A 27,956-nucleotide genomic window follows, 5' to 3' on the forward strand; every position below is an offset into this window, starting at 1 on the left:
ACACCTCTAATCCCAGCACTTTGGGAGGCCAAGGAGGGGGATCACTTGAGGTCAGGAATTCAAGACCAGCCTGGCCAACATGGTGAAACCCGATTTCTACTAAAAATACAAATATTAGCCATGTGTGGTGGTGGGAACCTGTAATCCCAGCTACTCTGGAGGCCAAGGCAGGAGAATCGTTTGAACTCGGGAGGTGGAGGTTGTAGTGAGCTGAGATCACACCATTGCACTCCAGCCTGGGCGACAGAGCAAGACTCTGTCTCAAAAAAAAAAAAAAAAAAAAACCATATAAACGGAAAGTAGAATGGTGGTTACCTGGGCTGGGGTTCGGGGAGGGGAGTTGGGGTGTAATGGGGAGAGTTTGGGTGCTGCAGGATGAAAGTCCTGCAGATCTGGCACACAACCATGTGAATGTACTTTCTACTGTGGGCTATACACTTAGAAATGGTTAAGATGGTACATTTAATGTTACATCATTTTTACCCCAGTAAACATGTTTTAAGAAGTCTTCCTCCGTGTTTGACTTCCTTATGAAGTAGAGACCAGGGAGTTTGGACACTATGTTCTTTCACAAAAGGGATTTCATTTTGTGAAATATTTGAAAGCATCGAAGTCTAGCATTTCACGTTTTGCAAGCTGGGGAAAGCATTCATTCCCCGAGAAGCAGCGTTGATCGGTCAGGCTCCGAGTTCCCCGGGTTGTGGGTTTTAGGGAAGGGAAGGGAAACGAGGAAGGACTTGTTAGAGGAAGTCCTGAAGGCCACTTCAGGGCACACAGAGGCCGGGAGCTGGCTTTGCTCAGAGCCAGTAGCGACGCCACAATCTCTGTCTTCTCAGGAACAGGAATCGGCTTGACATCCTTTTCCTGCCCTATCCAAGCCCTGTTCTTGCGGCCCTTCTGAAGCTCAGCCTGGCTCCTGCCCCGGCGCCCCAGCCCCTGGCCAAGCCTCTGCTGTCATTTCTCCTCCCTCCTCTCGGTCAGCAGCTGCTGGACGGGCCGGGCTCCTCAGTTTCTGCTGTGTTGTGACCCCACAAGGCGCTCAGCACCCAGGGAAGGCGGGTGTGTCCCCGATGCTGGCTCCTCCCTGAGCCCCGATGGCTCTTGACGTTCTGAGCCTGTGGCCTGCACACGGAACTTCCTCTCCGACTGCATTTATGCCTCTGCGGATGTGAAGGCTATTTCTAGAAATCTCTTCCTTTGCAGAAACACCCGAAACCCTCCTGCCAGGAGGACCAGGGCCTGGGAAGAGGGTGGCTCTCCGGCCGTTCTCCCCTCACCCTCCTCGCCTTCCTCACATCCTGTGCCCTGGGGGACCAGCAGCTGCTTCCACCCAGGTGAGAGATCGAGGGATGGAGCCAGGTGGATTGCGGAGCCTTGGAGACTGTGGGACGCCATGGGACAGGACCGCAGTGCATGTGTGACATGTGCACACGTGTGTAGATGTGTGTGCGCTGGTGCATAGCTGTGGGGGAGGATGGGCTTGGCACCGGGAAGGCAGCCTACTCAGCCATGGGAGAGGAGGCTGCCTGTGGGATTGAATCGCAGGGACCCTGGGAAGCTTTCCTCCTGATCCAAAGCGTGTCTCCCCAGCCTGCTGGGGAGTAGATTCGGCAGGACGGGGACAGAGGCGCATTCCCAGACATCTGTGAGAGTGGCTGTCCTAAGAGAAGGCGTGTCGGGGAGTGGGTGTGAGCCCTGAAGAGGAGGAGGGCTGAGACTGGCAGAAGGGAGGAAGAAGCAGGCAGAAGGAGCCTGTCAGAAGCCCCATGAAGCTAGATGGTGCTGCAGAGCAGCCCCCAGGAGGAAGCCAGCGGAGCTCCTCCCGCAAAGCGGGGGGTGGGGGATGCTGATTTTTCCACGTCTGCTTTTCTGATCTTTCCTGCCCCTTGCACAGTTAGGATTCTGTGAACTGGGCATTGGAGGGGTCAAGACCTTACCAAAAGCAATATTTCACCTACATTTCAGCCAACCTGGTCCTCAGCAGTTAACCCCTTCCCTTCCTCTTGATGGTTGCCCTGCTGGGCTGGGCCTAAGGTCTTCCCCACGCCGGGCTCTGGAGGAATCTCCGACCACCCTGCTCTGTAAGTGGGAACTGCGATTAGATGTGGGATGAATCCTCGCATGGCTGGACGCTGTGCTCAGATGCCTGAGTCCACGTTTGCCTTGGGCTGTTTCCTGAGAAGGAGGCGGAGGCTGCCTTTACAGTCTTCAGTGAGTTATAGGAAGAACGCTCTCTTTTTCTCTCAGTTGCTCTGCTGGGGTCTCCAGAGTGGCCTGGGAGATTGAGCAGAGGGAAATGTGGACTGGCAGAGTGTGAGGGAGGGTGAGTTTGGGTTCCTTTTTGTCCTTAAGTGCACTTTCCACATGCTGGGGTGAAGTGCTACCGGCTGGGAAGCTGTATGTGTGGCAGGAGTGTGCATGTGTGTGTGCGTGTGTGTGTGCGTGTGTATGCATGTGTGCGTGCGTGTGTATGCATGTGCGTGTGCGTGTGGGTGTGTGTGTGTAGGTCCTGACATCATGTGGAGCTGCAGGCAGGAGTCCAGCCAAGACTCATCGGTTTGGTCATACTCTGCCTGGGAACCATGCAAGGCTGTGTCGCTTAATTGGGAAAGAAATTTCTTTCTTCTTCAGACCTGTGGGAGGCCTCTGCTTCCTTCAGCTTGCTGTTTACTCACTAGTGTCTTTTTTGCTTAAATTAATTTGCAGAGACATCTCATTTCACTTGCATATATATGTGTGTGTGTGTGTGTGTGTGTGTGTGTGTGTGTGTGTATATATATGCAAGTGGAACTACAGGCACCCACCACCATGCCCGGCTAATTTTTGTACTTTTAATAAAGATGGGGATTTCATCATGTTGACCAGGCTGGTCTCGAACTCCTGATCTCGAGGGATCTACCTGCCTTGGCCTCTGAAAGTGTTGGGGTTACAGGCATGAGCCGCTGCGCCCGGCCTCCCTCTCAGTTCTAAAAACGGTTTTTCTTCTTTTCTTCACATTTCTGTCTCTCCTGTGATCGTTCATTTGTTTACCTCCACGTATTAGGCATATACCACATGCCAGGCACAATGTTAGGGCCTGGGGACACAAAACAAAACAGGCATGTTTGGAGTTTTAGCACATGCTGTTATGGAGCTTTGTACCAAGGGTAGTACAGAGAACATTTAGACATTTAAAAATAAAATTAATAAATAATTATAAAATATAAATAATATCAGACAGAATCAATGTTATGAAGAAAATTGAGGAGAGAGAAGAGATAGGGCATTAGTGTGAGAGCTTCTCTCCAGAGGGTGTATCTGGGTGAAAGATGCTCTTAGAAGACCCCCGGTGCTGATTAGGTTTGAACCCACCGGAAGTATTTTTCCCATGGTGGACCAGTTCTGAGGTTCTGAGGTGTTTGAGGCTGCGGTGGGATCTGCCCCGTGCCGTGCAGCCATCCAGATGATTCCAGAGAGAGGCCTTTGTCAAGGCCCTTGTAGGCTTCGCCTCGCCCTTTCCGAAAGTGGGCCCTGCCACTGCCTTTACTACCTCCCTGGGTCATTCCCTGCAGTGAAGCCTCTCCCCTGAGTGCCACAGACCCCATTTTTTGAAAAGGTATGAATAACCAAATCACTGCCCAGAAAAAGGGCTTTCCCACTCTTCACTTTCTTTGGCGTATCTGCTGCATTTTGCTTGTTCTTCAAGTCAATAACCATCAACTCGGAAACAAGTATTTATCAGATACTTTATGTTGTAGATACAGTGGTGAGAAAAACAGAGCAAGTCCTTATTCCCATGGAACTCACCTGTAGTTGTGGGAGACTAAAAAGCACTAAGCAAGTAAACACAGATGTGAAGGGTGGCAGTGGTGGGTGCTGGGTATGGGGCGGGGTGCCAGTGGGGCATAGAGGAGTCACGACTCAGGGTGGCAGTAGTGGGTGCTGGGTATGGGGCAGGGGTGCCAGTGGGCATAGAGGAGTCACGACTCTAGGGTGGCAGTGGGGTGCTGGTATGGGGCGGGGTGCCAGTGGGGCATAGAGGGGTGACAGCTCTTAGGGTGGCAGTGGCGGGTGCTGGTATGGGGGGGGGTGTCAGTGGGGCATGGACAGCTCTTTAATAGCTGGTGGAGGCTGGAGAGGGCCTCCTGTACCAAGGGGACAGTGTGATAGAGACCTAAGGGAAGTGCTCAGGCACATGTCTTGCACATGTCTGCAAGGGACAACGCCCCAGTTCAGATGAACAGCAAGCATGTTTGGAGTATAGCGCAGGCTGATGTGACTGCGGCACACAATGTGAGGGGAAGGGGGTGGGAGATGAGGTCAGAGAGCAGCTGGGCGCAAGGTAGGGTCTCGTGACCACTATAAAGGCTTTGTCTTTTACGTTGAATGGGTGGAGAGTCACTGGGGGGTTTTAGAATGAAGCGTGACATTATCTGTATCTTGTTTTAACAGGAGAGGAGAACTGTGGCTGTTGATGGACAATAGACAGCTGGAGAAGGGTGGAAACAGGGGAGCAGTGTTAATATTACTGCAGAAGTCCAAAGAAGAGCTGATGACCAGTTCAGTCTGGAAAAGTCAGGAAAGGCTTGACATGGAGCCTCAGAGTCCTTGGGCTAAGTGATGGAGAATGGGTAGGAACGTTCCAGGCAGACAGGAGGATGGGGTGCAGGCAAGGGTGTGCTGGACCATCTGGGAAGCTGTAGCTAAGGTGTCAGTGGAGAGATGGGGCCTTGATTGTGGCAGGTACCACAATAACAGGCTGCACATTCTTTTTGAGCCTACAGGAACACTTACAAAAATTTCACTGAGCCAAAAAGTAAATCTCAACCAGTGACAAATAGTTTATACAGACATTGTTCTCTGGCCACAATGCAGCATTTGAAACAAAAAGGTAGTCGATGTCTCAATACATTTTTAAATTTAGTAATCACTTCTCTTACCTTTGGGTCAAAAAGAAATCATAATTGAAATTAGAACATATTTAAAACTGGTCAACAGGCCGGGCGCAGTGGCTCACGCCTGTAATCCCAGCACTTTGGGAGGCCGAGGCAGGCGGATCACCTGAGGTTGGGGGTTCGAGACCAGCCTGACCAACATGGAGAAACCCCGTCTCCACTAAAAATACAAAATTAGCCAGTGTGGTGGTGCATGCCTGTAGTCCCAGCTACTCAGGAGGCTGAGGAAGGAGAATTGCTTGAACCTGGGAGATGGAGGTTGCAGTGGGCTGAGATCGTGCCATTGCACTCTAGCCTGGGCAACAAGAGCGAACTTCTGTCACAAAAAAAAAAACCAAAAATAAAAAACTGGTCAACAAAAAAGAATGGAGGAAAAGACAACAAAAAATGGAGGGAAACACAACAAAGCTATACATGCAATGTAATGGCATTCAGCATTTCAACAGGACTTAAAGAAATTGACAGCTGATTCTAAAAGTCCTATACCAGATTAAAGAGCTGAGAGGAGCCAAGACAGTTTGGAATAATAGCAAGGTGTTGGGAGTTGCTCAATCAGTTAACTAAGACTTATTTTAATGTTATACTAAAGTTACACTAATTAAGTAATATTGGCGTTTAGAAATGAAGATGTTCTGGTTCAGGAATACAGTAAGAGTCCAATGGACAAAACAGAGAACCTAGGGATAGAACTGTGGACCTACGGGCACTTGGCGTCTGATAGAATCATTGGAGAAAGCGTGGACTATTCAGTAAATGGTGCTGGGAAGCTTGGCTCTTCATGTGGGATCATTTAGGAATGCTCATTTTTAACTAAAGGTGGCTTAAACCAGAGCTTGTTAAATTTGAATGCTCACTAGAATAACCTGGGTCTTGTCAAATTGTAGATTCTGATTCAGTACATCTGGGGCAGGGTCTGATTCTGCAGTTCTAATGAGATCCCAGTTCTTGGCGATGTTGCTACTCTGTGAATTGCACTTTGATTAACAAGCTCTTGAATCATCAGAATATTAAGTGCTCATTTAACAAAGAGTTGGTCTCCGGGATGTTCTGGGAGCTCAGTGACAGCAGCAGAAATCCAGGTGCCTTTTATGTTTCTGCTTGGTGGCACAGGTTGACTTTTTGTTTTAATATTTGTGACCTTATTGCCCCATACTATCTGCCACAATTCCGGATATCACACTTCAATCCCATGCAAGAAGGGCGAGGAGATGACAACAGGAGCTGTCTACTTGAGTCTGTCTCTATCACCAAGGAAATAGTACTAATATTCCCAGAAGTTCCAAGCAGACTTTCATGTAAATGTCATCTGGTAGAGCTGGGTCACATAGACAACCCTAGTTAGAAGGGAAGCTGGGAGAGAGAGTGTATTAGTTTCCTATTGCTGCTGTAACAAATTGCCACAAACTTAGTGGCTAAAATCCCACCAACTTATTTTACAGTTCTGGAGGTCAAAAGTCCTGAAATCAAGGTTTTCTGGGCAGGAATGTGGTCCTTCTGCAGGTTCTATGGAATAATCCATTTCCTCAATTTTTCCAGCTTCTAGAAGCCACCTGCATCTCCTCGACTCCTGGCTCCTGCTCCTTCCCCTGTCTTTAAAGCTAGCAATGTGGCATCTTCAAGTCCCTCTGTCTCTGTGACGTCTGCCTCTGTCCTCACATCTCCTTCTCACTCTGACTTTCCTGCATCCCCGTTATAAGGACCCTCCTACAGACCACTGAGCCCACCTGGATGATCCAAGGTTATCTGTTTCAAAATTCTTAATAACATTGGCAAAGTCCCTTTTACCGGGTAAAGTAACACAGCCACAGATTCTGGGGATTAGCACGTGGACACCTTGGGCGACCATTCTGTCTACAACAGAAAGTTCTTAGATCCCTCTCTCCAGCATTTATAGTGGGTGATGTGTAAAAGAGAAGGGGGTTAGTTTGTTTAGCCAATCAACAATGTCATTTTTTTCAATATGGAAAAATGATAAAATTAGTTGCCTACCTCATACTGTACACAAAAGCAAATTCCAGAGAGATTAAAGTTCTAAATTGAATAAGAAATATTTAGAAGAAAATAAAGAATATCTCTTTGATATCATGATAAAAACAGAATTTTTAAATTAAAAAATGCAAATATGCCAAGACCAGCTCGGTCATGGAGACCCCAACCCAGTGGTGCTAGAGGAATGAAGACACAGACACAGAAACAGAGAGCAGAGTGGGATCAGGGGCTGATGGCCTTCACAGCTGAGAGCCTCGAACAGAGTTTCACCCACCTGTTTATTGACAGTAATCCCGTGATAAACATCTTTTCTGCAGTTTATAGATTAACTAAAAGTATTCCTTATGGAGAACAAAGGGACAGGCTCTGGCTTGTTATCTGCAGCAGGAACATGTCCTTAAGGCACAGATCGCTCATGCCATGGTTTGTGGTTTAGGAACACCTTGAGTGATTTTCCGCCCTGGGTGGGCCAGATGTTCCTTGCCCTCATTCAGGTAAACCAGCAACCTCCAGTGTGTGTGTCATAGCCATCACGAGCATGTCACAGTGCTGCAAAGATCTTGTTTATGGCCAGTTTCTCATGGCCTGTTTATGGACAGGCTTGGGGCCTGTTCCCAGCAACAATGCATAAATTATGAAAGAAAGGGTTGATAAGAGTGGATTAAAATTTAGTGTTTTTGTGTGTATGACAAAAGACATATTTAGAAACCTAAAAATAGGCCACAGACTGTGAAAAGATCTATGAAATGTGTAGAATCAACAAAGGTTTAGTAACCAGAACATATACATCATTTCTACAAATCAATAAATTATACTAAATATCCATAGGGACAAATGGGAAAAGAATATTAACTAAAAATTCACAGAAGAGCCAGTCCAAATAACCAACAAGCACATGAAAAAATGTAAAACATAAACTCTGACAGCTGAAGACATTTGTGAAATACTGTTTTACCCCTATCAGATTGGCAAGATCTTGAAGGTCTGATGAGATTAAGGTCTGAAGAGATGCAGACATCCTAAGGCCAAAGCCCCAGCAAGCCCCACAGGCTCCACCTTGCTCACGGGCAGTTCTTTGAGCTGCACTCGGCCACTCTCCACTCCAGCTGCACTGCCTTCCCTGCTCCTTCCCCAGCAGGCCCTGGCCTTTGAACTTGCTGCTCCCTCTGCCCGCAACACTCTTTCCTCAGAGAGCCATATGCCTGGCTCCTTCACCTCCTCACCACTTCTGTCTTGCTCAGATGTAAGGCACTGAGCACTTTAGCACCTTTCCCGTGTGTGTTAGCCAGGGTTCTCTAGAGAAACAGAATGAATGGTGTGTGTGTGTGTGTGTAAGATACTTATTTGAGGAATTGGCCTACATGATTGTGGAGGCTTGATGAGACCAAAATCTGATGGGGGAGGCTAGCAGGCTGGAGACTCAGGAAAGAATTGCAGTTTAGGTCCAAAGGCAACCTGCTGTAGAACCAGGAAGAGCCAATGTGGCAGATGAAGTCCAAAGGCCATCTGCCAAATGATTTCTTCTTGCTTGGGGCAGGTAAGCCTTTTATTCTAATCAGGTCCTCAATTGATTGGATGAGGCCCACCCTCACTAGAGCGGGTAATCTGCTTTACTCAGAGTCCACTGATTTTAATGTAAATCTTATCCCAAAACACCCTCACAGAAACATTCGGAATAACGTTTGCCTAACTATCTAGGCTCTATGACCCAGACAAACTGACTCATAAAATTAACCAGCACATGTCCTCACCTTATCCATCTGGAATCCATACACTTCTCCTTAAACTACACTTAATCTCCCAATTAAATACAATAACAAGATCATAAATCCATCTAACACGATACAACTGTCCTGCATACAACTGATACGCACTAATTCCTTCTCCAGAAAAAGAAATAAAGTCCTTTTATCCTTCTCTTTGATATCCTATAACTTAAGTACTATGATGTAAAGTTAACCATACTTAAATATTATAATATAAAATCAATACGTCTTATGTTACAAATTAGAGGGATAAGAGAGGGAAGAAAACAGAGATATTTTACACACACACGTTCATTATAAAATAATGAGGAAATACTCATAACAATTATAATCTTCATTCCTGTAACTAGTCATGTGGTCATAACTGGTATTGATAACTGCCTCCTTTTACCACCCATGCTGTTTTCCCTTTACCATCATCAATGAGCTCAGCTGGTTGTGATTCTTTATCTGGGGAGGTGGAGGGTGACCCAGACCTTTATTCCTTAAAAATCTGAGTTATTTGTAGCCCTGCCTGAATTGGGTTGTTGTAATTTTCCATTGACTTTAATCACAGGATGTGGCTACACTAAAAGATGCTCTAAGGGATTTCCTGTATTCCATATTCTTTCTTACCTCCATTGTGGAGTAGTAGTCCAGTTTCCCCTTGGTAGTAAGGATCAATCACCCCACCCAGTGCCAAAACTCCCTTCTTGAGCTGTTGATTGAGAGGCATGAGTAGCCCAAAGTGGCCAGGTGGCATTCTTAACTTCCAGTTCAATGGAGTCATTGTTGGTATCTCCAAGTGGAAGCATTATTTTTTTTTGGAATTAAGACCTCTAGGCCAGCATAAGGCCTTCAGGACGGGAAGCAAAAATGTTGCTAGTGGGTCACTAGGAGTAATAGTGAGTGGTACCACTCCTGTTTCTACCCCTTGATTCCTGGATCCATGAATCTTGGCTATGGGAGAAACAGCATCATATATTGGATGCTGATTCAGAGCATATGGAGTCTCCTGGAGAACATTGCCCTAGTCCTACAAGATGGTATTGTCACGTAACTGGTGCTATAACTGAATCTTCAGAAGGCCATTCTACATTTTTATCAATTCAGCTCCTTCAGGATGGCAGGGAACATGGTAAGACCAGTGAATTCCATGAACATGGGCCCATTGCCTCACTTTATTTGCTGTGAAGTGAGTTCCTTGGAGTGAGTTCCTGTGAAGTAAGCCTGTATGGAAAACCATGGCAATAGGTAAGGCATTATGTAAGCCCAAGGATGGTAGTTTTGGCAAAAGCATTGTGTGCAGGCAAGGCAAATCCATATTCAGAGTAAGTGTCTATTTTGATAAGAACAAAACACTCCCTCTTTCATGACTGAAGTGGTCCAATGAAATCAATCTGCCATAGGTAGCTTGCTGATAACCCTGGGGAATGGTGCCATATCAGGGACTTGGTTTTGGCCTCTGCTGCTAGTAGATTGGGCACTCAGTGGTGGCCATAGCCAGATTGGCCTTAGTGAATGGAAGACCATGTTGCTGGGCCCATGTATAATCTCCACCTCTGTCATCATGGCCACGTTGTTCATGAACATATTGGATGATGTCAGGGGGGCTGGGGGAAGAGGCTGACTGGGATCCACAGAATGGGTCATTTTATCCGTTTGATGATTATTTTAATAAAATCTTCCTCTGCTGAAGTCACCCTTTGGCAAGCATTCATATGGGACTAAATGTCTTCATGTTTTCTTCATGTTTTTCACCCAGTCTGAGAAGTCTATCCACATACTTCTTCCCAGACTTCCTTGTTACCAATTTTCTAATCATGTTTCTTCTAGGTCCTTGACCATCCAGCCAAACCAATGGCTACAGCCCATGAATTGGTATATAATTATATCTTGCCATATCTCCTTTCAAACAGAATGAACAACCAGGTACATTACTTAAAGTTCTGCCCATTGGGAGGATTTTCCTTGACTACTGTCAAGGAGATTATAAAGAACCTTCTTAAGGGTGGGGGAGATTACCAAGTACATTGATCAGTTAGGGTGGGGCAGAAACAAATCACAATGGTGGAATATCATCAGTTAAGGCTATTTTCACTTCTTTTGTGGATCTTCAGTTACTTCAGGCCATCTTGATGTATACGTGCAGGTCACAGGGGATATGCTGGCTTAGCTTGGGCTCAGAGGCCTGACACATTGTTCCTTTATTTTACTCTTATTGTTTATCCTTGAAATTTGGTGGTTTTCTGTAGTAACAACATTTGATTCCTTTGCCATTCTTATTTGTATATCTGCCCTACCAATGAGTTTTGTACTTTGTGCATTTTCATGGTGGTAGATACTCTCCTTTCACTTTCAGATGTAGGACTCCATTAAGCATTTCTTGTAGGGTTGGTCCCGTGGTAATAGATTACCTCAATTTTTGTTTGTATGGGAAAGGCTTTATTTCTCCATCATTTCTGAAGGATAGTGTTGCTGGGTATAGTATTCTTGGCCACATTTTTTTTTCCAGTACTTTGAATATATCATCCCGTTCTCTCCTGACCTGCAAGGTTTCTGCTAATAAAACATGGTGTTAGTCTGATGGAGATTCCTTTATATGTGACTTGAGACTTTTCTCTTGCTGTTTTTAGAGCTCTCTCTTTGTCTTTGACTTTTGACAATTTGACTACAATATGCTTCAGAGAAGATGTTTTTGGATTGGATCTATTTGAGAATCTTGAATTTCCTGTGTCTGAATGTCTATGTCTCCCACAATACTTTGGAAGTTTTCAGCTGTTATTTATTACATAGATTTTCTGTGACTTTTCCCATCTTGTATCTTTCTGGAATTCTCAAAATTCAAGTATTTGTTTACTTTATGGTGTCCCATATGTCATATAAGCTTTCTTTATTCTTCAAAAAGTTTTTTTTATCCAGACTGAATTATTTAAAAAGACCTGCCTTCAAGTTCAGAAATTCTTTCTTCTGCTTGATCCAGTCTATTTTTGAAGCCCTTGGTTATATTTTTTTTATTTTGTTCATTGAATTATTCAGGTCCAGGATTTCCATTTGGTTCTTTTTTTTTTTTATAATATCTATCTCTTTATTGAATTTCTCATTCAGATCATGAATTGTTTTTTTCTGATTTATTTGTATTGTCAATCTGTGTTCTCTTTTATATTGTTGATGTTCCTTAAGATCATTATTTTGAATTCCTCTTCAAGCGTTCCAAGATTTTCTTTTCTTTGGGATCTGTTACTAGAGAATTATTGTGTTCCTTTGGAGATATTATGTTCCCTTGCTTTTTAATGTTTCTTGTGTTTTTGCACTATGTGCATCTGGTGTAACAGTTGCTTCTTTCAATTTTATACATTGGCTTTCATAGGGAAAGACTTTTTTCTGTGCATATATCTCTAGTGTTGATTGGGTAGGGTGCTTTGGCTTTGATTCTGGGTAGGTGCAGTCGTGTAGTCTTCATATTTCTTTGGCTGTAATCAATGTCAGTGATGTCTGCAAGTTCCTCAGTGGTTTAGCTTGTGGTGTTAATGAAGGCTGTGGTAAGATTTTCCTGGGGATAGAGATACCAAGTGGGCTCACCCTTGGGCCCTGGGTGACGCACATGAGCACTAGTATTGGTGACTATGGGCTATGTGGGTCAGTACTCAGTCCTCTGGGTGGCATATACAAACACTGATAGTGGCAGGTGGAGGACCCGAGTAGGCCAGTATTTGGGCTCCCAGGTGGTGTGTGTTGGCCACAGCAGCAGGTTTGGTGGGCCAGTCTTTGGGCCCCTGGATGATGTATGTGGCATTGGCAGTGCCAGTAGCAGTGGTGGGCAAGCCCTTAGACTCCCAAGTGGCATGCATGGGCCCTGGTGGTGGCAGTAGTGGGCTGGGCTGGTTGGAACCTGGGCCCCTGGGCAGTGTGTATGGGTGTCAGTGGCAGCAGTGATAGGCAGGGTAAAGTAAATTATTTTACTACTACTTGTTATTTTCAATATTTGGAGTAATTTCTAGGGTAAACTTTCCTCATACAGAGTTTACATTAGCTTCAGATGGACACATAAGTATGATAAAAAGGAAAAGAACCTAAAATGCTCATTTACATGTAATAAAAACACTACAAATTGATACGATTCTTTGTAGACGGCAGATCACTTTCCAATCATCATTTTGCTTATTTTCCAACTTATTTTAAGGAATATGTTATTCTTATTTAATGAAAATATATTTTATGAGAGAAGTTATTGCCAGATGATGCAAATGTATGTGTGTATGAGGAAATTATGGGCTGAACATGGTGGCTAATGTCTGTAATCCCAAAACTTTGTGAGGCCAAAGCCGGAGGATTGCTTGAGGCCAGGAGTTTCAGACCCACCTGGGCAACATAGAGAGACCCCATCTCTACCAAAGATTTTAAAAAATTAGTTGGGTATGGTGGTGTGTGCCTGTAGTTCTAGATAATCTGGAGGTTGAGGCAGGAGACGACTTGAGCCCAGAAGGTTGAGGATGTAGTGAGCTGTGATCCCACCACTGCACAACAACCTGGGCAACAGAGAGAGACCTTGTCTCTAAAACAGAAAAAAAAGAAAAGAAATTATATGCATATTTTAACAATTTATGTTAAATATGCTATTTATGTATGATGGAGCCATAGATGGAGCCAGATTTTTTTCTTTAAAATTTTCTAAATATACCAAATTCTTTAGAATAAACACCAAACTTCATAATCAGAAAAATATAAAGAATGAAGAGGTTATGGCACAGAGTGATCAGACAATGAGTGTAGCCACATTGTGAATTGGCAGCTAAGGGATCTTTGCCCTCTGCTGGAGCAGTTTTGATGGAGTGGTACCAATCTGTCCCCAGTGACTGACTCCTCCCTGGACTCCCACAACATTGTCCTCATGTGTGTCACATTCTTCTTATCTGCTTGCTGCATCTCTGCCTTTTATTTGTTGTTCTTCAGTCTTTTCATACAAGTGACAAAAAGGATGCTGAAGAAGGCTTGGTGGGAACAGGAAGGAACCCATCAAGCGGCAGAGACACTAGAAAGGGTGTGAAATAACATGAATAACTTTCTGACTTCACCATGGACCATGGAGGGGTGGCCATCCGAGAGGGTGCTGTACGAAGGTTTCATAGGGAGAGCCACTCTCTTGTAGATCTGCATAGGTAAACCCTCATGGGTAAACCCCCAGGTGAGGGCATCATGGCCAGCTTTGCAGTCTTGGAAACTAAGTTTTTAAGGAGAGGAACACAGGATCCCAGGTGTAACCCTGTGTAGGAATCACAGCTAATTGCTGATGTGCCCTAAAGGGAAAACCTGTGATTATGGTGGAGGGGAGTTTTTTCCTCACAGCGACAGTTTTGCCATGAATTTCCAGGCCTCACTTGATTTCAGGTCAGGGTCTCTTGGGCAATCCAGAAGAAATTGTACAAGGCAGGATGACCAAACACTTATGGCAAATCAGCTCAAAACATATGTCAAACAAAGTGGGGCCTGAATAAATAAATACAGATGAGTAGTTCACTTGGCTGGAGCATACAGTGTGTTGAGGAGAGTGGCTACAAGTAGAGCTGACTCTGTGGGCTGGAAACAGATTGCAAAGAGCTTGGCACATTAGCTCAAGAGTTTTGGGCTTGACTTGCCTGGCAGGTGGAAGCCTTTGCAGGGAGAATATTAAATCCAAGCAGCACTATCTACATACTGAAATCGTACCACTTTGCATTTAGGTAATATGTGGAAACTCGCAAGGTACTTTTCTCATTTTTCATCTCATTTGAGTTTTATAAAAATATCCTTGAAGTAGGTAATACCGCTTCTGTCTTATGGATTAGGACACTGAGACTCAGAATGGTTAAGTGGCCTCTACAGATCTCAGCTAATGGGTGCAGAGCAGAAGGTGAACCAGGTCAGAGTCCATGACCATGGTCATACCCACCACATCATGCTTCTCTGTTAACTTCACCTGGCACTGGGTGCATCACGAATCCCACAAATGAAGTTTTCTAGTTTGTCTTCTGTGAGATTATTTTCAGAGTATCATGTATACCATATATTATATTTGCTTGTATGCTCTAGACATTACTACTTCATTGCATTTTATAGCGCAATGCTTCCCAAACTTGGCTACTCATTAGAATTACTGTGACATTTGATGAGTACAGATTTCTAGGATCCTTCCTTTGAGATTCTGATTTAATAGGTCTAGTTGGGTCCCAGAGATCTGTATTTTTTAAACATCTGACCATTACTATTAATGATGAGATTTCCTTCAACTTTGAAACATGCTTACTTACTATGGTTTCTAACATATCTGACTCCTTGTGGTTCCTAATGGTAAAAAAAAAAAAAAAAAATTTAAGGAACTAAAAGAGATCTCTAGGTTTGTCTCAGAGATGAGGGAACAGGAAGATCCTGGGAAAATGTTTCTTGTCCTAATCTAGTCTGGGTCTAGAACTTCAGTAGCTCAAATTCATTGGTGGCAATTTGAGTCAAAAAGAGAATGTCTTTTCTTGCTGTTTTCCTGTCCACTCTGTGTGGGAGTTGAACATTAATGTGTTGCTTTCTGTCCCAACAGAACCAGCGGGAGCCTGTGTCAGGAAAGCATGTCAGAGCAGAGCTGCCAGATGTCCGAACTGCGGCTCCTCCTCCTGGGGAAATGCCGCTCTGGAAAAAGTGCCACAGGAAATGCCATTCTGGGCAAAGATGTGTTCAAGTCCAAGTTCAGTGATCAGATAGTGACCAAAATGTGCCAGACAGAGAGTCAGATCCTGACAGAAAGGAAGGTTGTGGTCATTGACACCCCTGACCTTTTCTCCTCAATATCTTGTGCTGAAGACAAGCAACGCAACATCCAACGCTGCTTGGAGCTCTCTGCCCCCAGCCTCCATGCTCTGCTCTTGGTAATTGCCATCGGCCATTTCACAAGGGAGGATGAGGAAACAGCCAAGGGCATCCAACAAGTGTTTGGAGCTGAAGCCAGGAGGCACATCATTATTATCTTCACTCGGAAGGATGATTTGGGGGATGACTTGCTGCAAGATTTCATTGAAAACAACAAACCTCTCAAGCAGTTGGTTCAAGACTGTGAGGGCCGATACTGCATTTTCAACAACAAAACCAATAGTAAGGATGAGCAGATCACCCAGGTGTCGCAGCTCCTTCGCAAGGTTGAGTCTTTGATGAATACGAACGGAGGACCCTATCATGTGAACTTCAAAACTGAAGGCAGCAGGTTTCAAGTAAGAATTTTGTTAATATCTTGAAAGATCTCTATGTTGCTGAACTAGTGGGATGAAAATGGGTACAAATAAATGAAATATTGCATTGTGTGATGGAACATGGGTTTTGTTTAATAAGATATTTATACATAATTTGCAGGAATAAGAGGTATCAGATTGTAGGGTACTTTAAGTATCAGCCTAAGGACTTTAGGCTTTATTAGCAAATTAATGGACAAATTTAAGCCTTTATCTTACTTGGTCCCTCATATTATTCAACATACAATGATTTGTTAGACTCTCTCTTCCCCTGACTTCAACATAATTGCCCTCTCCTTGTTCATTTGGTTTTTTTTTTTCCGTCTTTTTCTGGCTATTCCAAAGATCACTGAGTTCTTCTCTAATCTCTGACCTCTAAAAATGAACATCCTCAGGGCTTGGTTCTGGCCTTCCTCAATTCTTTGTACTCTCTTCTCAGATGATCCCACAGTTTTATCACATTGAACTTCATCTACTACTAACGGTTTTCAAGTGAGTAGTAACTCTAGTCCAAATCTGTCCTCTGAGTTCTTCCTCCTTTACACAATTGCTGCTTGGGATCTCCACTTGTCTCTCTTATACTTTCTCACACTTAACATGTCCAAATTTTTGATTTTCTCTTTTAAATCTATAAGACTTCTCCTTCATGCTTCAGAAAAGGGCTGTGCTGTTCACCATGCTCTTTGTACCCACACCCCAGTGTCAGCTCTGCTACCCTGGTAGCTCTCCTTGGAGAGCCAAGAAATAATCAGGTCTTGTGGGATCAATATACCCAGAATTCACCTGCTTCTCTCCATCCCACTCCCACCACCTGGTCCAAGCCTACATCATTTCTTGCCTATCCTATTTTAACGTAATGATTTTCTCCTTATGTATTCTTGGGCTTTATCCCGCAATCCGTCTCACACATTACAGCCAGGGTGATATTTTATTTAAGCTTTTGATGTGAAAGGAAAGTGTATTTGCAACTAAGGAAGATATAAAAATGCAGTCTTTTGCCTTAGAGGTGCTTACACTTCAACTGGAGTGGCTAATGCATAAGAAGCAAAGCGCTCCTGGCTGAGTGTGAGGGGGATGCTAGCACAGAGGATTTGGCAAGGGGAAGCCCCAGAGGGTGTACAGCAGGCACACACTGAGCTTGGGGGACATTCTGGTCAGAGAGAGGCTGCTCAGAGGGAAAAGTAATAAGCCCAAGCAGCATGGAAATAAGAGAGAAATCATTTACTGTATGCCCACTAAATTCCAGACAAAGACATAAACTAATTAAGCCCTCGTGACCACCCTATGGACAGATGCTCTGCACATGAGGAAACTGAGGCTCAAGAGGGCTGAAGACACTTGCTCTCTTATCTCCTAGCCTGAGTGCTCCCACCTCTGTGACAATCTGTCTTTTCCTTGAGGGCTGCATGGAACAGGGATGTTAATAGAGAGAAGAATGGGCGTGTAGTAAGTTTCCTACAATGAAACCCTCTTGTTTAACATGCTCCAGTGACTTCCTGCTGATCATAAGGTAAAGTTCAGAACCCTTAATTTGGCTTGACTTCTTGCCCTGTGCTCCACCGTCTATGCCTTGGTCCTGCTGGCCTTCCTGTTTGCCCCTGAGTTACACTCACATCCACTCCTGAGCCTCAAGCCTGCGATTCTCTCTGCACTGACACTTGCCCTCCCCACTCCCACCCTGTACCAGGTTTGCTTTTATTTCTCCATCTGCATCAGCTAAAAGTCACTTCCTTAGGGAGTCCTCCCTGACCATCCTGGCTCTCAGGCCTTGGAATGAGCCCCACAGCTTCCTTTCCTCATGGCAATGTCACCACTACATCAAGTGATTTCACTGGTTGTCTCCCTACCAACTCCATGAGGGCAGAAGAAATCATATCTGTTTTGTTGACTATAGCATCTTAGTTTTGTCTTCTGTAAAGCAGAGATAATAATCACATGTATGTCAGGAATTGCTGTGAGAATTAAATGAAATGCTTACAAAGTTGTTAACAAATGTTCGAAGCTTGGTAGGTGTTCAGTAAAGCTGTTATTATTATGATGATGAAAATTCCTGAGGATTAAGTAAATTAAGAAATCATTAAGAACTTTAACAACCCAGAGACTGAGTTAGAGCCATACTTTTAGAACTCTATGCCCTGGAAATAAAAAAAATTAGTACACATAAAGATATATATACAAGAATAGTTAGCACAGCGTCATTTGAAACAGTAAAACCAGAAATAACCTGAAGATTGATCAAGGAAAAGATGGTTGCATCAGTTACACATGTCTGTACTATGGAATAAATTCTATCTACTTAAAGAATGATGTAGTTCTATCTATACTGACTTCTACAGATGTACAGAATGCATTATTAAGCAGATTGTAGAACAAATAACTTAATAAGTCTCCATGTGTTCATGTATGCTTGTATGTATTTGCATGAACACAGAAAAAGATAGAAGGATATATACCAGTTAACAACTGTTACTTTTCTGGTGGAGTGGGAATGCAAAGATCATTAATTTTTATATTATGGACATTTACCTCATAACAATCTTTTGAATTTAGAGAACACTAAAGAATTTGAACTGGGCTATGTAAGGTTAAAGAAATCTGATAATGACAGCTAAATGGAGAAGATGCAGGGAGAGGGATGGTTGAGGGTATCAATGATATTGGGCAAAGCCAGGCAAGAAAGCAGAGGGAAGGTTTCCTTGGCTGGCATGAAGATTTAACAAAGATAAGGTTAAAATGAAGTCTAGGAAGCTTCTAAGACTAGCAGGTTCATCAAGATTGCATACTGTTTTTTCACCTCCTTTCTTGATTCCACGACAATAAACATTTTGGAACTAAGTATAAGGATTCCCCAGGCAGGAGAAGGGGATGTCAGTTATGTGTTTGGTTCTCTATCCTGTTGTCTCCATTTGCCAGACTTGGGGGGGTGGGGGAAGGGATTCCAAATTATACTGGACAATTAACCTCAGGTTAGAAGAAGCTTCCTTTCCATACTGGGAGCAGTGAGGGAAGGAGACGTTGGAAACATCACCTTCTCCGAGAACCAGTCATAGCAGCATCAGGGGATCTAAGGATCCACTGCCATTGTGGACAGGTCCACAAAGAGCAACAAAGACCATGACCAGAGCCTTGATTTGACCACATCTGACTCAGCAGATCACTCTGAACTAATACTTCAATTTCCTTTTTTTTTTTTAGTTTGTGGAACATGAGGTTTTAGATCTGTGTGCACTATTTTGTTCCTTTATTTTCTAGGATTGTGTGAATGAAGCTGCATCTCAAGAGGGAGACAAGCCACATGGTAAGTTGATCTTTAAGAAACATTTAGCTCACACTTGTATTCTTTTGAATGCATTCTGCAGCCAAAGTGAAGCGGAAACATTATCCATATAAACCAGAATAAAAATTCACCCTGGGGACCTAGCTGAGGTTGGTTCCCACAACCTATCCCCTAGGAAACTCCTAACACTTGTGAGTAGGTAAAGCACCAGCAAAGTTCCTGGACCCAGCGAGGGTGTCCTTGGACTTTTCTGAGGTGTTACAGAGCTGGGCTTGCCTCTTGTATCTTCTTTCCTAACTGAGACTCTTCTTTCTGGCCTTGGATCCGGCCCTGCCCAAGTTTTGACTCCTCTTAGGAAAGCAGAAATCACTCCTTCATGGACAACACCAACTTGGAGAATTCTCTGATGGGGTGCGGTATTCATGTGATGATTGCCAGTAATGATAGATCCTGCACATCTGCATAAGTCAATATGTATAGATCTACCTCTTTCTGTATAGTAGATGCAGTTTGTTTCACAATGTGGACACACACAACAAATGGAACCATGCCTTTACTGATGGATTTGTAGGTTATTTCTGGGTCAGCCCCGTGCAAGCTCTGAGTATCCAGTCGTGAATAAGATACACAAGATCCTTTTCCTCATGGAAATCTCCCAAATAATAAAATCATAATTTTAATAGTATTGATAATAATTGTAGCTGAGGCTGGGTGCAGTGGCTCATGCCTGTAATCCCAGCACTTTGGGAGGCCGAGGTTGGTGGATCACTTGATGCCAGGAGTTCAAGACCAGCTTGGCCAACATGGCAAAACCCTGTCTGTACTAAAAATACAAAAATTAGCCAGGTATGGTGGTGCGTGCCTGTCGTCTCAGCTACTCGGGAGGCTGAGACATGAGAATTACTTGAATCTGGGAGCGCAAGGTTGCAGTGAGCTGAGATCATGCCACTGCACCCCAGTCTGGTCAACAGAGCAAGACCCTGTCTCAAAAAAAAAAATTGCAGCTGACATTATGTCCTGGGAAATAACTTTTGTATATATGTAATTCAATCTTCATAGCATATTCATATATAATCCTCTTAAAATACACAGTTCAATTCTTATAACAGTCTTGTAAAGAAGATGTCATGAGCCTCATCCTCATTTCACAGCTGAGTGCACTCAGCCAGAAATACGTGTACTCAGGCAGAAGGGTTTCAAAATTCTGGCAATGCCCTTTGGCCAAGACCCCAGGAACACACGTGTGACTGAACAAAAATGGGTTTATTGACCTGTGGTTGTGAGGGCTCAGCACACCATGGGGAGTCACAGGGCTGTCAGAAAGAGGGGGCAGGGAAGGACTTTTTATAGGATGTGGGCTCATGTTAGGTGATTTTGAAGAAGGTTCCAAGAAGTGGGACTTTGCTCCAGGATGGATGCGCTTAGGAAGTGGGGGGTAGTTCCACAATGAAGTGTTTGAATAATTCTTCTGTCCAAGGTGACAAGGGTGGAGCGAGGCTAAAGCTATCAGGAGGCAGCTGTCATCTATTTAGCCAGTGCAGGGGTGTTTGGGCAATGCTGTTGTTTCTGTGTTCTCAGACATGATTGTAGAGTGGTTGTGGTTGTGGAAGACTCGTGTCTGATTTTCTGTAATACGGTGGAAGAGAGACAGGAGGGTGCCATGGCCTTGCTGTGGAGGCCAGACCAGCTCCTGGCTCTCAAGGGCTACTTATTATCCCTTTTCACTCCTACTTTTAACCACTGCACTGTATGGTCTCTCTAAATTGAAGAGAGTCCATATTTGAAATTAATATAAAATTATTATTTTGGTAAGAATAGAGGAAATACACATGGCAGCTAATTTGTACAGTTTCGCGGGGAGCAATTTAGGTGAAGGTCTCTTGAAGAAGTTGTATTTGCACAGGAACCTGAGTAGCCAGTAGGAGTTAGGGCAGGAGGCAAAGTTCTGTCATATGGGCAAAAGTCCTGAAGGCTGTAAAGGAGAGTTGGGGGGGAGTGTGAGGGAGGGAGGGGCGCTTCCAGGCCTGACTCAAATTCCTCCTTAACTGTGAAGCCTTCCATGCACACTTCCGTGCTAGTCAGGTCCTAAGAGCTTCACAGGCACTGTTTTCTTTAGTCTTTTCAACCTCAACATGGGCATTAGATTCCCGTTCTACTAACACAGAAACAGATTCGCAAAGCAGTAAGTTTTCCAAGGCAATACAGCAAGGGCCTTTGATGCTGTGTCCATCCCACCTTCCCAACTTGCTGCTCAGACCCTTCCCACGAAGGCTGTTGATGACTCAGCCTCAGAGAAAGCTCCCTGCAGTTGCTAACTCTCCCTTTTGCTCAGTACATAGGTCTGGTGTTGATGCTGCCTCAGCCAGGGGATCTGTGGAGAGATAGTTGTAGGGTGCAGGTTTGCAGGTTTTTACAGCAATTTATTGAGGCACGATTTACACAGAGTAAAATGCACAAATCTTAAGCAAACAGCTTGATGCCTTTTTCTATATCTATACATATGGGATCCCCATCTAGATAAAGATATAGAGCATTTCCATCATCTTACAGATTCTTGCTGCCCCTCGCCAAAGAGAAACACTGTCCAGATTTCTATCAACATAGATTAATTTGGTCTGTTCTTCAACTTCATATGGTAGAATCATATAGTATGCAGTTTTTGTGTCTTGCCTCTTTTACTTAGCGTGTTTTTTGAGATCCATCTATACTGCATATCACTAGTTCACTTTTTTTTTTAATTGCTGAGTGTATTTGATTTTATACCACCAAGGGGCATTTGAAAATCGGATTCTCCCTGCTCCTGCCTTAGCCGCTGGGCTTACCTTTAGTAAGTACTTACCTTTGGTAGGCCCCAGTACTTACCTTTGATAACAAAATGAGGGGAACCCTGAGGACCAAGACCAACGAAGGCCAAAGTTGGCATGTTCATGTTCCTGGGGAATCTTAAGCTCCATGAATATCTGTTAGTTCACTCCTGCCCCTGTTTGTGGCTTTCACCTTGATGGAGAGCTTCTGGCCGAGAGTAGAGTTCTACTGGTTTACAGTGTTGTTGCCATTCTCTATATAAGTTGGCAGGGATGAGAAATCATAAAACCTGCCCACATCCATATTCAACTGCAGGAAGAGACTCTGAACTTGTCTATTTGTCCCACAGGCCCAAGGGAGAGGCAGCTGCAGTCCACAGGACCCAAGCAGAATCCGGGGACATCAGAACTGACAGTCCTCCTTGTGGGGAGACGCGGTGCTGGAAAAAGTGCAGCAGGAAACAGCATTCTGGGGAGACGGGCCTTTCAGACCGGATTTAGTGAGCAATCAGTAACCCAGAGCTTCTTGTCTGAAAGCAGAAGCTGGAGAGAAAAGAAAGTTTCGATCATTGATACTCCGGACATCTCATCTTTAAAGAACATTGACTCAGAAGTTAGAAAACACATCTGTACAGGCCCCCATGCCTTCCTGCTGGTGACACCACTGGGCTTTTACACTAAGAATGATGAGGCAGTGCTGAGCACCATCCAAAGCAATTTTGGAGAAAAATTCTTTGAGTACATGATCATACTTCTTACCAGGAAAGAAGATTTAGGGGATCGGGATCTAGATACGTTCTTAAGAAACAGCAATAAAGCTCTCTATTGTCTCATCCAGAAGTGTAAAAACAGATATAGTGTCTTCAACTACCGGGCAACAGGAGAAGAAGAGCAAAGGCAGGTGGACGAGCTCCTGGAAAAAATTGAGAGCATGGTGCATCAGAATGGGAACAAGCATTGTGTTTTCAGAGAAAAAGGTAAAACTGTGAATAGAATATATATTTTTATATATATCATTTAAAAATAGGTATAAAATACACAAGAACATTTTATTTTCTAAAGGGCATAGAGAAGATAAAAAGGACAGGTCTTCTGTTCCTGTGTTAATCTGCTTAGGATGACAGCCTCCAGCTCTATCTATGTTACTGCAAAGGACAGGATTTCATTCTTTTTTATGGCTGCCTATTATTCTATGGTGTATATGTACCTGCACCTAAAATAAAAGTTGAAATGAAAAAGAAAAGAAGTAGAAACTGGCAGAAAAATAAAGGAAGGATAGGTCTGTTCTATGGACTAACTCTTTTCTCTTTCTTTGCTTCTCAAATTGTACTGAAGTTATAGCCTTTCCATGCACATTCTCTTGAACTGGTCTTTAATTTTTTCATGATCTTTACTATCTCTTCAACTGGATGGTGTGGGTGTCTTGAGGAAAAGAGCTGATGCTTTCCAACCCTTTGTTTCCCCACAGTGTACTGTTGCCCAGAGCTTGGCACACTGCTATCTTTACTACTTAAGAAGGACTCCTCATCCACTTAGTGGTCCACGTTCAGTTGACCTATGCTGAGGTCCTTCCCATTCTTACCCATCCCGTTTTTTCTCCTGCTTCAAACATCCTCACCCAGGAAGGACATAAAACCCAAAGGAGCATATCTTCTTATTGAGACCTCCTTTAGAAGTACAGATACTTGGGAAAGTCAGGAGAGGCTGTGTGTGGAAAGCCGAATTTGAAACAGGTTTTAGAGAATGGGCAGGGATTAAATGGCTGAGCAGAAAGCTGGAAGATATTCCAGAGAGTACGCCAGCAATTTGAAGCAAAGAGGTAGGACTAAGCATGTCACTTGTTAGGAGACAAAAAAAGAATAATCTTGGTGGAGATGGGGGTTCACAGCTCTAAAGGACATCGTCCAAGAACATTGAAGATTAAGACATTGAGCATTAAGAACATTGAATTAGAGAATACGGGATGGGGAGTGAGGCTGGATTTCAGAGGTACATGAGAACCACACCCTCTGTAGGTACAGAAGTAGGGACTGAAATCTATGACAAATATGGGAGTGTTGGAAGATTAAGCTATTGTTCATCTGCTGAACATAACTTTGAAGTTGAAGTTTCAGCATAAACAGGTTAGTAATTTCCCCTTGAAGGAAGAGCATGAGATGTGCTTTCTTCCTCCTTTGCATTGAAGTAGATATTAGCTATTTGATACGAAATTCATAATGGAAGAGAACTATGAAGAGACTTGAATGAGCACTGGACTGTCACAGTGCAAGTGCAAAAGCATAAGAACAATCTCCAAAGAACGCATATTGTAAGGTCTCTATGCGTCTGTAAATTCCATTTATAGGGAAATTCATTCTCTTTCTCCATCATGGACACCACACACCCAACAGTGTTAGTGGATATTAATTATTATAACCATGCAGTTTCTTTTGACTCATCAGTGAAAGGCAATTAAGTTCAATGTGGTTTTAATGAGAAATGAATTTTTACATGTCCTAACTAAGGAAACTGGTAATCTATCAGTGGTATGTAGAGTTTCTTTTTCATGAAAGTCAATTTTACAGAATAATTCTTTAAATACTGTAAGGAGATGCTGCTATAGTTAGCAGTAGTTGGGAGTGAGAAGATGTAGTTGTAACAGGAACAGAAGACAAAGGGATGAGATGTGTAGACGGGACCCAGCTGAGGGGAGTAGAGAGTAAGAAGGCCAGGGGACACTCACAGGTGCCAGGGAGTCTGGAAGGTGCTGCAGAAAGATTCAGTGATAGGAACAGTGCCACATTGGTGGATGAACCCTGGACGGAGACTGTAGTCCAAGTCCTGCCATGAGTCCACAGACTGAGTGAACTGGGCCAAGTCATTCCTGTGTCTGGAGATCCCCCTGCTTGGGTGAGAAGGAGGCCTTGATGCTGTTTGAACATCCTGTTTACTTTAGTGATGTAACCTTGCTTCATGGGATAACTTTAAAATCCGATTTCAGATCAGCCCATGGTCACAAATCTTTCCCACTTTCCTTTGACAGAAACCCTGAACATTGTCCTTGTGGGGAGAAGTGGGACTGGGAAGAGTGCGACCGGGAACTCTATCCTGGGGAGGCTTGTCTTCACCTCTCGGCTCCGGGCCCAGCCAGTCACCAAGACCAGCCAGAGTGGCAGGAGGACCTGGGACGGACAGGAGGTGGTGGTTGTGGACACTCCTTCCTTCAACCAGAAGCTGGATGTCGAAAAGGACCCACCCCGGTTAGAAGAGGAGGTCAAGCGCTGTTTGTCTTGCTGGGAAAAAGGGGACACATTTTTTGTCCTGGTGTTCCAGCTGGGACGATTCACTGAAGAGGACAAAATAGCGGTGGCGAAACTGGAGGCCATCTTTGGAGCAGACTTTATGAAATACACGATTATGCTGTTCACCCGGAAGGAAGACCTAGGGACGGGGAATTTGGAAGACTTCATCAAGAATTCAGATAACAAAGCCCTTCAGAGCATTTTTAAAAAGTGTGGGCGGCGAGTTTGTGCTTTTAACAACAAAGAAACAGGCCAGGCCCAGGAAACCCAGGTGAAAGCTCTTTTAACAAAGGTCAATGATCTGAGAAAGGAAAGTGGGTGGTCCGGGTATCCCCATACACAGGAGAACGTCAGCAAACTAATTAAAAATGCCCAGGAAATGTCCCAAGCCAAAAAACTCCTTAAAAATTTAAAAGGTATTTTACAATAGGTAGCCGAAGTGCCTGGGGTCTCTTCAATTAGAGACACCCTCAGGTTGGGGGGAAGGGCGGGGCATGGTACAACTTGTGGGAAGGGAAGAGGGTTCATGACTTTGAGGGCCTGAGAGGCAAATGCGTCCCGCCTTGTGATGTATCAGCTATTTGTAGATAAATAAATTGCAGGCGGGGGCGAATAGTAGGGGATTATAAAGGAGAAAGAAGATACAAGGTGGGGAAATCTGGAAAAAGGTTTCAGACATTAGGCTGATAATAAGTGGCAGAATCAAGTCACAAGAATCACCTCACCTGTGTAGGTAGGTTGGAATCAGGATAGACACCGTGATCAAGGCTGAGGCCACCTGGGATCAGAATACACATAGTCATACAACAACCCAGGGGATCCAGATGCATGAGACCAGGGCAGCGTTCAGCACACTCCTGGGCATGGCGGAAGTGGGAAGCAGACTCCAGAGGGCCTCCCTGTTGTCCAGGGCTGTTGGCTTCCTGAGCTCTCCTGTCTCCTTTGGGATGCGACTCAGGGCTAGAGTGTTCCTTTCTTCACATGGTAGCCATTCCTTACGGCTCTTCACCTTCCACGCCTAGATGTGAAGTGGGACATAGTTTTCTATTGCTGGCTGTCCCTGAGGAAACAGACATGAGTCTTGGAGGTTCTGAATGATTTTATTGCTAATTATCACAGTGACATAGACTAGAACAGAAATTAGAAGCATAGTAAGATTGCCAAAATCAGAGAATCTTGCAAAGTTCTATAATTCTCAGATTTCCTCTAGAGAAGGTTATTAGAATCTCCATTGTGTTTCTCTTTCTCCCTCTCTTTCCCCTGAGGTGAGGAAACAGGTTAAAACTCAGAGAACTCCAATAATAATGGTTTAAAAACATCAGGGGCTTCCTGTATCTCCTGTCAGGAAGCCGAGGAGTAAGCAGTCTGGGGCTGGTGGGCGTCAACATCCCAGTTTTGTTCTATCTTTCTGTCCCACCTGCACTGGGATGTGGCTTCTACACTCGAGTTTGCTTCTTGATTTCAAGACAGTGGTGTTCTTTCCATAGCTGAGCAGATTATTTTGAGAGGTGGGTGATATGTGAGAGAGAAATCTGGAATCTTCTTCTGGGTAGATACAGGGTAAGATGTTTTAAATGTTGAGCACTTTGTACATGCCTTGAGAGCATAATCTTTGTCATCTGTTTTTTTCCCCTAGACAATATCAGGTTACCGTCAACATTAATCTATTTAAAAGGGCATGGACTGTTGCCATTAATAATTTTGGATTCCGTATAACCCTTAGGATGATAACTTCTAGAAAATGTGTATGCCATAGACACAAAGAAGGGAACAATAGACACCAGGGTATACTTGAAGGTGGAGGGTGGCAGGAGGGTGAAGATTGAAAAGCTGCCTATTGCGTGTTATGCTGGTTTCCTGGGTGACAAAATTACCTGTACACCACATCCCTGTGACACACAACTTACCCATGTAACAAACCTGTGCATGTACCCCTTGAACCTGAAATAAAAGTTGGAAAGTAAAAAAAAGTGTTTAAATATATTTAGTTGAATCAAATAATAAAGATGAATCAGATTATGAATTCATATTCTCTTTCTGATTTCTATTTTTCTGATTTAGGGAAGGAGCATACCTTCATGAAGAGACAATTGAGGTGTTTAGATACCTTGACTCAGGCGAGGTTTTTGTATCTTTGGTGCTTGAGGACCTTTATTTAGACTGGGTGACAGCCATTTGGGTGGCAGGTCCCTGACAGTTCAGTTATCTTTCACTCTGGACATCTTAGTATAGCAAGGACAAATAAATGTAACCAGTATTAGAACCAGAAACATGGGAGGAATAAAGTCTGAAAGGCATTTTGTGCTTCTTCCTTGAGCTTCCCTTCTGCTTGAAGGCAGAAACAAATGCCAGTGTGCTACCTGTGGGTGAGCAGGTGACACTGGGAGCTGCACAAGGTGGGTGATGTGTGGGCTAAGCAATGTGGCATCCTCTCACAGCTTGTCTCTAACATACCTTGCTGTTTTCCTTTAGGTCCAAGTCTGAGCGGGGCGACAATACTGCTGTGTCAGTTTCTCTGAGAAGTACATGCCGAGAAAGAGTTAGGAGCACAAGGGGTTTATTTGTGGGGAATGCTCATGAAAGACACAAGAGGGAAGAAGCCAAATTGGGCAGGGAAAGCCTTCAGACTGTCATTTAGACTGGACACTTGCAAGAGGAAAGTGGGGAGGAGCTGAG

The 27,956-nt window shown here is 44.0% G+C and overlaps 1 protein-coding gene across 1 annotated transcript; it reads left to right on the forward strand.

Annotated features, from left to right (window-relative positions):
* Positions 1 to 789: 789 nt before the first annotated feature.
* GIMAP8 (GTPase, IMAP family member 8) lies at positions 790 to 27,307 on the forward strand. The gene is made up of 5 exons (XM_003270906.3): positions 790 to 1,334; positions 15,237 to 15,900; positions 19,171 to 19,216; positions 22,350 to 22,976; positions 25,022 to 27,307. Exons 2-5 carry the CDS (start codon positions 15,265 to 15,267, stop codon positions 25,708 to 25,710), a joined length of 1,998 nt encoding a protein of 665 aa, XP_003270954.1. The 5' UTR covers positions 790 to 1,334; positions 15,237 to 15,264; the 3' UTR covers positions 25,711 to 27,307.
* The last annotated feature ends 649 nt before the right edge of the window (positions 27,308 to 27,956 follow it).

The sequence above is a fragment of the Nomascus leucogenys genome, chromosome 13 (assembly GCF_006542625.1).
Source record: "Nomascus leucogenys isolate Asia chromosome 13, Asia_NLE_v1, whole genome shotgun sequence".
Lineage (NCBI taxonomy): Eukaryota > Metazoa > Chordata > Mammalia > Primates > Hylobatidae > Nomascus > Nomascus leucogenys.